At 65.7% G+C, this 10,801-nt stretch overlaps 1 protein-coding gene across 1 annotated transcript in view; it reads right to left on the reverse strand.

The window, feature by feature from the left end:
* LOC116832354 (myosin-14-like) overlaps positions 1-8,035 on the reverse strand; it is a 49,245-nt gene extending 41,210 nt beyond the window's left edge. Inside the window, exons 1-2 of the mRNA XM_075071261.1 lie at positions 7,800-8,035; positions 1,327-1,692 (exon numbers count right to left, since the gene is read on the reverse strand). Of these exons, the coding sequence (XP_074927362.1) occupies positions 1,327-1,674 (348 nt within the window). The 5' untranslated portion in view covers positions 1,675-1,692; positions 7,800-8,035. The remainder of the gene's footprint in view (positions 1-1,326; positions 1,693-7,799) is intronic.
* Between the last annotated feature and the right edge of the window lie 2,766 nt (positions 8,036-10,801).

Genomic DNA, 10,801 nt, shown 5'->3' on the forward strand with positions numbered 1-10,801 from the left:
CCAGTGCCCCCTGCCCCATAGCACAGTGCGCCCTGCTAAATCCCCCCCACAGCCCAGCGCCTTCTGCCCCATAGCACAGCACCCCCTGCTGAACCCCCCGCCCCACAGCACAGAGCCACCTGCTGAGCCCCCTGCCCCACAGCCCAGTGCCCCCTGCCCCATAGCACAGCGCCCTCTGCTGAACACCCCTCCCCACAGCCCAGAGCCCTCTGCCCCATAGCACAGCGCCCCCTGCTGAACACCCCGCCCCACAGCCCAGCGCCCTCTGCCCCATAACACAGCGCCCCCTACTGAGCCCCCCACCTCACAGCACAGCACCCCCTGCTGAACCCCCCGCCCCACAGCACATCACCCCTACTGAGTCCCCTGCCCCACAGCACCCCCTGCTGAGCTCCCCGCCCCACAGCACAGCGCCCCCCTGCTGAGCCCCCTGCTCCATAGCACAGGCCCCCTGCCCCACAGCACAGCACTCCCTGCTGAGCCCATCACCCCGCAACACAGGCCCCCTAGTGCTGGGCCCACAGCTCCCACGGGGCAGGGCTGACCCTAACGGGTTCCCTGCCAAGCTCTCGGCTGTGCTCCACCCCCACCCCGGCCCGTGAGCCAGCCCCATGGAATCCACCTGTCCCGCCCCTCACCTTGGCCCAGCCCTCCCTGCCTGGGGCAAAGTACAGGCCACTCCCTGCCTCCCCCAGCCCAGAGACGCGCCCAGCCCCACACCTGCTAGGACAGGCCATGGACGGGGTGGGGCGACCCCTAGTGGGGACATCGGGCAGCGCAGGCTGGGGCAGCCCCTGGCAGGCTCCAGGCAGGGCCCCTCTAGATGTCACCGCCCAGCCCTGCGGCTTCCCCCACCCCACATCTCTCCCAGCCCCCATGACAATAGGTTGGGGGGGGCACATTCGGGACTCTTGGCTGCATCGGGGGGAGGGGGACGAGTGGCTTTTTCATATCTGGGGTGCTGGGAACCCTTAGTTTGCGGGTGGGAGGGAGTCTAGTGGGTTAGAGCATGGGGGCTGGGAGCCAGGACTCCTGGGTTCTTTCCCCGGCTCTGGAAGGGGAGTGGAGCCTAGTGGTCAGAGCAGGGGGGCTGGGAGCCAGGACTCCTGGGTTCTCTCTCCAGCTCTGGGAGGGGAGTGGGGGCCAGTGGTCAGAGCAGGGGGGCTGGGAACCAAGACTCCTGGGTTCTCTCCCCAGCTCTGGGAGGGAGTGGGGCCTAATGGTCAGAGCAGGGTGGCTGGGAGCCAGAACTCCTGGCTTCTCTCCCCGGCTCTGGGAGGGGCGCGGAGGGGGTTGGGCTCCCGGACGCCGGGGTCCCTCACTCACGTAGATGAGGCCAGAGTAGTAGCGCTCCTTGAGGTTGTGCAGCACAGAGGCYTCGTTGAGGCAGGTCAGCTCGGCCATGTCCTCCACCTTGGAGAACTTTGGGGGGTTCATCTTCTGCACCTCATGCTTGGGCACCAGCACCTGGCGCCCGTTCTCCGCCAGCTCCACCAGCACCTCGTCGGCCCGCTCCTCCCGCAGGCTGGCCGCCTCGAAGCCGTGCCGCTCCGAGGGCACCCACACCAGCCGCTTGGCGGTCCAGTCTGCCTGCATGGCCGGGTTCCCCACCGAGTCCCGGTCCACAAAGAGGTAGCGCTCGGCAGCGTCCCGCTGAGCCACCCGCGCCGCCATGGCTGCAACGGGCGGAGCCTGGGGGAAGACGGGTGGGGTCAGTGCCGCAGGGAGACCCTCCGAGAACAAGCCGGACCACGCCGCCCCCCTGATTGACCCTACAATAACACACCAGCCAAGAGAGACCCTACAATAAAACACTGGACCACGCCACCCCCGAGAGACCCTACAATAACACACCAGCCCTGAGAGACCCTACAATAATACACCGGACCACGCCACCTCCAAGAGACCCAACAATAACAAACCAACTCCGAGAGACCCTACAATAACACACCAGACCACGCCACCTCCGAGAGACCCAACAATAACAAACCAACTCCGAGAGACCCTACAATAACACACCAGACCACGCCACTCCCGAGAGACCCTACAATAACACACCAGCCCCGAGAGACCCTACAATAACACACCAGACCATGCCACCCCCTGCGAGACCCTACAATAACAAACCAGCCCCGAGAGACCCTACAATAACACACCAGAGCACACCACAGCAGGAAGATCTACAATAACAAACCCAAGAAGCCACAGAGTGACCCTACAATAACAAACCAGCCTGTGCAGGCCTGAGAGGCTCCGCCAGACAGAGAGGCTCTGAGGGTGCCCCTCACTCCCGACCCGCAGCCCTCCTTGCACTGGAAGCGGCGAGGCCGGGCTGCGATGCGGGGAGCTGAGCTCTGGCCACTACAGCTGAGATCGGCCAACTCACGGCACCCGCCAGCCCGATTCCGGCCCCATGGCAACCAGACCCAGTGATTCCCCCTCCTGCTCCCCACCTGCCCTTCCCTCAGGCCATTTGGGGGCCCAGATGGGGAGAGGGAGACCCCCTGGGTCTCCCCCACCTCATCCCATCACTCGCACTCACACACACGCACATGCACACTCACACGCTCTCCAGCTCCACAGCTAACCCTAGCCTGGCACTACGGCCTCCCTGCCCCCCGCGCCCCCCTCCAGGCGGGAACAAGCACCCATGAGTCTGGGAATTGAAAACTCTTGGGTGGAGGGAGCGGGATTTTCTCACTGTGATCTGTCCAGAACTGTTTGTTATTGTAGGGTCTCTCTGCTGGTGGGGGGAAGGCACATGGTTTGTCACTGAAGGGATTCTGGGGAGCACTGGGGAGCACAGACACAGGGTTTGTTATTCTAGGGTCTCTCAGGATGGCTGGGGCTGAGTACGCTGGGTTGTTATTGAGCTTGAGTAGCTGTGGAGCGGGAGTGAACCCAGGGCTGGGCTGGCAGGGGCTGCGGGTTGGGAGTGAGGGGCACCGGCAGAGCTGGGGGGAGCCCAGAGCTGGGCTAGCAGGGGGCTGCGGGGCGGGAGTGAGGGGTACCGGCAGAGCTGGGGGGAGCCCAGAGCTGGGCTAGCAGGGGGCTGCGGGGCGGGAGTGAGGGGTACCGGCAGAGCTGGGGGGAGCCCAGAGCTGGGCTAGCAGGGGGCTGCAGGGCGGGAGTGAGGGGCACCGGCAGGGCTGGGGGGAGAGGCTGTGGGTCGGGAATGAGGGGCACCGGCAGAGCTGGGGGGAGCCCAGGGCTGGGCTAGCAGGGGCTGTGGGTCCGGACTGAGGGGCACCGGCTCTGGGAGGGGAGTGGGGGCTAGTGGTCAGAGCAGGGGGGCTGGGAGCCAGGACTCCTGGGTTCTCTCCTGACTCTGTTAATTTTCCTGTCCCTCAGTTGCTTCACTGGGGGGCAGCAGGGTCGGTCGAGGGTGGGGCCAAGCTGCATTTCCCCACTCCCGCAGCCGAGAGAATTCTTCCTCCCCCCAGCAGGACAAGCCCCAGCCTGCCCTCTCCCTGCAGGTGTTTCGCTCACCGGGTGCACACAGGGGGGCGGGCCCTGGCTCCAACCCCCGAAACCGGCCCTTCAGCTGGGGAGGGGGCTCACCCCAGCCACCCCCTGCCCCAGAGGGGGGGACCTCAGAGCACAACCCAGGCTCTAATCCACCCCCCACCCCCAGATGCGCCCCTCACCTGGCCTGTCCTGGGCAAGGGTCAATCCCGGTTTCTCAGGCAGCAGCGCCCGGCGGAGCTGCCAGGCCGCGTCACTGAAGCAGGGAGGAGATAGGAGGGAACTGCCAACCCCAGCGGCTGGCATGGGGCAGTTCCTGGCACTGGGGAGGGGCAGACCCAGCCCCGCCTCCGCTCTGACCCACCAGACCCCACCCTCCTCCCAGAGCAGGCGGGGGGGGGGGTAAGAGAACCCAGGAGTCCTGGCTCCCAGCGGGAGGCCTGAATAGTCTTGACTGATTCAGAGCCCATCACCACCAGAAACTGAAAATCAGCTGTGGTTGGAGCCCAGGGCTAGGCAAGCAGGGGGCTGTGGGTCAGGAGGAAGGGGCACCGGCAGAGCTGGGGCGGGGGGGGTCACTAGCCCCACTGCTTGGACTTGCCAATACTTTGTATGTTGGCTGGTGTGTCATCCCGCCCCCCACCCCGGGCAGGGCTCAGCTTGGCTCAGCTCATTCCCTAACAAGGAGCGAAGAGGCAGGTATGGCCCCTCCCCGCCCGCCCTTTGGCCCAGGGCCAAGGCAGGTGGATCGGGCTGCTCAGCAGGGCAGGGTGCAAATTCCAGAATCACCTGCTCCAACCGCATCCGCCCAGGGCTGGGGAGAGAACCCAGGAGTCCAGGCTCCCAACCCCCTGATCTAACCGCTAGACCCCATTCCCCTCCCAGAGTCAGCTTAGAACCCAGGAGTCCTGGCTCCCAGCCTCCCCCCTCCCCCTAACCACATGCCACTCCCCTCCCAGAGCCGGGGACAAAACCCTGACCCCAGTGATTGGCTGCGTTCCAGCCGATGCCCCGGCCGTGGAGGGTCGGGAACCCAGCCCAGACCCTACTCTCCCGCCAGTTGTGCCCAGGCAGCCCGTTAATTAGCTCATCAATCAGCGCACGGAGCAGGCATTGTTGGGAGCGTCGTGGATGAGCCAGAGGCCCTGAGGTGCCTCGACACCTGGGGAACCCCCTGCCACTGCGCTGCTGCCAAGTGGGGAAGCTGGCGAAGCGGGTTCTGGCCAGGTCAGCACGTGGAGGAGGGACGACACGGCTGGACCCACCGGACTGCCCTGGAGATGGATCAGCAGGGGGCGCTCTCCGCAGCCAGGCAGTGCAGGCCCCATGCCTAGGGCAGCACTAGGGGGCGCTGGGCTGAGGGGGGCGCAGCAGGGGGCTCTCCCTGGGCAGGCAGGGCTAGCCCCGATGCCATAAGGCAGCACTAGGGGGCACTGGGCTGCAGGGAGCGGGGGGCTCAGCAGGGGGTGCTCTCCCCGGGCAGGCAGGACGGGCCCCGATGCCTCAGGGGGGAATAATCCCTAGGAGACACAAGCAGGCTTTGGCCATCATGACTGGTTCTCTCCCCAGCTCTGGGAGGGGAGTGGGGACTAGTTGTTAGAGCAGGGGGGCTGGGAGCCAGGACTCCTGGGTTCTCCCCCCAGCTCTGGCAGGGTCAGGGCTCTGAGCCAGACCCATCACGCCAGGGGTGAGGGGAGGGTGCTCTCAGCATAATTGTGATCTGTGCTGTGGAATGCCAGGAATGCCTCTGAGACCCACAGGCCAGGCTGCGTCACACCCCGCCCCCAGCCCCTCGTGAATCGTCTGGCCAGGCGCCCCCCTCACCCCAGCTCAGTGAGCACCAGGCAGGGAGTCTGCCAAAACCAGGGGAGATGGGCTGGTGGGCAGAGAAGGGGCAGGATACCGGGGTAGATGGGACTGGGGGGGTGGGAATCCATCTCCCTGTCCTGCCCTCAACCTCCCTCTACAGGGGCAGTTATTGACAAGGGAGGTTGATGGAGGTGGGAAGGGAGTGAGGTCTAGTGCTCACAGCAGGACTCCTGGGTTCTCTCCGAAGCTCGGGGGGGTTGTGGGGACTAGCGGTTAGAGCAGGAGGGCTGAGAGCCAGGACTCCTGGGTTCTCTCCCTATCTCTGGAAGGGGAGTGGAGGTTAGTGGTTAGAGCCATGGACCAGCTTGGAGGGAAACATCCCATTCCCCGCCCCTGCCAATCTGAAAGATCAAAGTCCCCTAAGGAAAGGCCCAGCCCCAAAATGCCCAGCGGCCTCTTCTCTCCCTTCCTTCCCCCCCAACCCTGCACTGTCACTGAAGACACAGCGGGGGGGGGGAATCACGCCAGGCCGGCCCTGCAGGTGCTTCCGCTCCCCTCTGGCTCCCCGATCCTGACATGCCAGCTAATTGGTCTGGCAGCCTCCCCTCAGGCTCACGGCTCCTGCCAAGAACAAGAGAGCCGGCCGCCTATTTTCGGTGCAAAAGGAGCCGGCCCAGATTCTCAGCACGGGGATATAAATACAGCCGGCCCAGTGCCCGGGCGCCCACCCTCCTGGAGACGGGACCCTCCCATCCCCACCCTCGTCCCTTTCAACCGGACAGGGGCCACCGCTCCACCCCCGCCAGTTCGAATCAGCTGCTGGCTACGATTCCCGTCCCCACCACGGCCCGGTGCCGCTCAGAGCCTAACCCAGTCCTTATGGCCGTAGCTCCAGCCCGAGCCACGCCAGGCCCAGGCACCAACTGCTGCCGGAAAAAATGGTGCAGGGGAGTGATTTGATATGGTGCAATTCTCTCTGGGGTGCAGGGCCGTTCTGCTGGGGAGAGGGGCCTGTACTGGGACAGGGGCCTGCAAAATCGAGAAGCGTGGGGCCTTCCTTCCCGGTATGAAACTGGCCGTACCCTGGAGGAGTTTATTCCAGCAGCCAGGCCCTCGCCAGCCTGGTATAATCGCTCCCATACTCAGCTGGGCTGGGCCGGCAGGAGTTTGGTGCGCGAGCAACACGGGTATCCGAAGCCACGGAAAACACCCGCGAGAACTCGAGGCCCACATAAACCTCTGGGCACAAGCCACTGCGTTTGCCTGGGCCGACCCGCTGCGGCTAGAAACCAGCCCCTCTCCGGGGAAGCGGGGCCCACAGCCCAGCTAAACAAGGACAGATGCCCGTCGCCAGCGTCGCTCAGCACACGAGGGGGTGGGGAGGGCAGAGCTGCCGTCTCACGGCCTTAGCTCCTATGGAAAGCTAAGAGTGCGGGTGTCTTTTCCCCCCGGCACAAACCCACCTCAGTCCCCCCCGCGGAGCGGCACCAAAAAGTCTTCCCCGGCCTACGTGCCAACACAGGAATCTCCTCCCGTGCCGGGGGAATTTCATGCCACGTTCTGAGCCGCTTTGCCCAGCATAAGCCACAGAAAAATTCTGGCCTGTCTCGCCCTAAACAGACCCCACTTTGGGGGGTCAAGGAGCCTGCCTGGCCTGGTTCCTCTCTCTCTGCCCCGGCCTGTGAGCGAGACACGGACCCACCGGACAGCAGGTTCCGTTCCCCACCCCACCTGCCAGGCCTCAGCAGAGGATCTCGCCCGTGAAAGGGAATCATGTCATGTCACTGCACAGCCCCCAGCAAAGAAACAAACCAAACTGAGCCTTGCCCCAGGCCAGCTCCGGGGGTCGGACCAGGGGACCCCCAGGCTGGCACCCTGCTAAGCATAAGGGGACCCCAGGGGCCAGATAAGGGGACCCCCCCGCTGCAGATAACAGGACTCCCGGGACCAGATAAAGAGACCTCCGGGCCAGTCTCCTGCTGCAGATGATGGGGCCCCTGGGAACAGATAATGGAACCCCCCAGCTGGCCCTCTGGTGAAGATAACGGGACCCCTGGGACCAGGTAACAGGACCCCCAGAGGCCAGTCCCATGCTGCAGATAACAGGACCCCCAGGCCAGCCCCCTGCTGCAGATAACAGGACCCCTGGACCAGCCTCACAGTGCGGATAACAGGACCCCCAGGCCAGCCCCATAGTGTGGATAACAGGACCCCCAGGCCAGCCCCCAGCTGCAGATAACAGGACCCCCGGGCCAGCCCCACGGTGCAGATAACAGGATCCCCGGGCCAGCCCCACGGTGCGGATAACAGGACCCCTGAGACAGGTAACAGGACTCCTGGGCCAGCCCCCTGCTGCAGACAACGGGATCCCAGGCCAGCCCCATGGTGCCGATAACAGGACCCCTGGGACAGGTAACAGGACCCCCGACCAGCCCCCTGCTGGGGCTAACAGGCCCCCCGGACCGGATCGCGGCCCCCCCTTCCTAGCACGGGCCGGTACCGGCGCCCGCCTGCGCTGCGGTTACCTGAGCAGGGCCAGAGGAAGGTGTCCGGGCCGGGGAGGTGTTGGCCGCAGCTCTCACGGGCTATTGACAAGGCCGAGCTGTGCTCACTGGCCCGGAGAGGCAGCCGGGTGATTATGCAAATTTATGTAAATTTATGCAATTAGATTATTGCATTTTTGGACGCATCCAGGCCCAAGGGCCGCCCCCCGCCAGCCGGGTGCCCCCCCAGAAGAGCGGGGGAGGGGACAAAGTCAGGTCCCCCCCGTCCCCCCACATCACCCCAGGTGCTGCCGGTCCAGCGGCCAAGGAGCTACTGAGCTGCCCCGGGCTGGGGGAGGTTTCCCGGTGCCCTGGCCCCGCCCCCTCCTGAGGCAGCCCACCAATGGCAGGGCGGTGGGACTCCACAGCCGCCCTGGGATAGGTTGGTGGGGGGAGGAACGCCTCGCCCACTACGGCGTGGGCGGGAGGTGAGAGTGAGTGGCAGGGGCTCTGACCAATCGGCCGAGGGGAAATGCTGGCGGGGATGGGGCGAGTAGAAGCTGAATGGGGCGCTTTGTGTGAAGCTTGGGGGGGGACGGGGGATGGAGGGATCAATGGGGCCCATTGTCTGGGGCCCTGCGGGGGGGCAGATAGTCATTGGACCACCAAAGCGCCCCCTTCCACCGCAGGCACGGAACCCAGGAGTCCTGGCTCTCAGCCCCCCTCTCCCCACACACACACACTCACTGCCCCTGCTCTAACCACTAGACACCACTCCCCTCCCATAGCTGGGAACAGGACCTCAATCTCCCTTGCAGAGGTCCCAAGCGGCTGCCAGACTCACCCTCTGTCCGAATTCCCTGTGCATGGAGCCCCGGGCCGGCACACACACCCCCACTGCCCAGGCCCCCAGGCTGGTGCGCTCACCCCCCACACCCTGCCCCGCCCAGCGGCTCTAGGTTGCCCTGACCTCTTGTGGCCTGAGCCGTCAGGGGCTGGAACTGGGTGCTGCCAGGATTGGGGGGTTCCTCCGCCCACCCCGGCCATGGACCCTGCCTGCAATGACACAGCACCAGCTGCCGGGCCGCGGGAGAACGAGCCCTCCGGAGCCCAGCACCAAGCCTGGGAATTCAGTTGATCTGGCTGGCAGGAGGAGCCAGCCTGGCACCCCCCACACTCCCGGCCCAGGCACTCTGTGCCACCCCCACAGCCCGCTGCTGTCACCCACACTCAACCCCCAGCCCGGGCACCAAGCAGCATCGGGAGGTGGGGTCTTCCCATGCCACCAAGAGGGGACACGCCCTCCTGCCAGGCTCATGGGGGGCACAGCAAAGCTGGGGCTACGTTATACTTCCCCTACCACCTGTTGTCCGATTAGACTGGGCGATCGTTGGGACAGGGAATCTCTCTTGCTCTGTATCTGCCCGGAGCAGCGCCCAGCCTGACGGGACCCCGATCTCGGGGACTCCGTGTCTGGGCAGCGCCCAGCCTGACGGGGCCCCAATCTCGGGGAATCCGTGTCTGGGCAGCGCCCGGCCCGATGGGGCCCCAATCTCAAGGAATCCGTGTCTGGGCAGCACCCAGCCCGACGGGGCCCCAATCTCAGGGAATCCGTGTCTGGGCAGCACCCAGCCCGACGGGGCCCCGATCTCGGTGACTCTGTGTCTGGGCAGCGCCCGGCACGACTCTGTACCCACACACTCTTCTGCCCACGCCGTACCCACAATCCCACACTGCATTGTGAGGTCACCCTCGCCCCGAGGATTCTCCCTGGTGCCTGGCGCGCGGCGGGGCTGAGAACGGGCAGAACTCGTCCCACCAGGTTGCTCCATGGCGCTCCTGGCTCCCCTCGTGCTGGGGGCCTGGCTGGCGGCGGGGGCCGGGGGTTGCCTGCAGTGTGACCGGCAGATCCGCAGCACCCTGGAATCGCTCCGCACTGGCCTGGTGCCCCGGCAGATCCGCGACAGCCGCCTGCGGGCGCGGGCCCAGGTCCTGCTGCGCGGCATGGAGGGCGAGTTCTTCCGCCACTATGCCACCAGCCAGTTTGCGGGCACAGCCGGTAGGGGGCATGGCCCAGGGACCTCTGGGGGGCATGACTGGGGGTATCCAGTGGGCACAACCTGAGGACACTGCATGTGGGGGGGAGCCATAGGGCAGAAGGGATGAGATCTGAATCCACCAACACTCCACTGTCCCCTCTGTACCCAACCCCCCAAGCCCCCACTGCCCTGGCACTCAGGGCTGGCCCCAGGGCAACGCTAGGGGGCGCTGTGCTGCAGGGAGCAGTATGGGGGGCGGGCACCACAGTCCACCTGGGGCCGATGTTTTCTCCCCCACTTCCAGCTCTGAGCAGCATCAACGCCCTGATCCACCGCGTGAGGCTGACGGCAGCTGGCCTGGAACGAAGCGCCCTAACAGGTGACAGCCCCCCAGTGCCCCACAGCATCACCCGTGCCCCACAGCAGCCCCTAGTCCTGCACCCCCAGTGCCACCAGCACCTCACAGTGCCCCCCAGTCCCACACCCACGGAGCCCCCAGCATCCCACAGCACCACCAGCACTGTGCAGCACCCCTCAACGCCTCACAGCACCAGCAGCGCCCCACATTCCCGCACCCCACAGTCCTGCACCCCACAGTACCCCCAGCATCCCACAGCACCACCAGCACTGTGCAGCACCCCTCAACGCCTCATAGCACTACCAGCACCCCACAGCCCCCCTTCCCAGTCCCACACCCACGGAGCCCCCAGCATCCCACAGCACCACCAGCACTGTGCAGCACCCCTCAGCACCTCATAGCACCAGCAGCGCCCCACAGTCCCGCACCCCACAGTACCCCCAGCATCCCACAGCACCACCAGCGCGCCACAATCCCACACCCCACAGGGCCCCCCCAGCATCCCACAGCACCACCAGCGCGCCACAGTCCCACACCCCACAGAGCCCCCAGCATCCTACAGTGCCCAATAGTCCTGTGCCCCACAGCACCAGCAGCACCCCACTGTGCCCCACAGCCCTGCACCCTACAGTCCCACGCTCCACAGC

This window comes from Chelonoidis abingdonii, chromosome 11 (genome assembly GCF_003597395.2).
Source record: "Chelonoidis abingdonii isolate Lonesome George chromosome 11, CheloAbing_2.0, whole genome shotgun sequence".
In the NCBI taxonomy this organism is placed as follows: domain Eukaryota; kingdom Metazoa; phylum Chordata; order Testudines; family Testudinidae; genus Chelonoidis; species Chelonoidis abingdonii.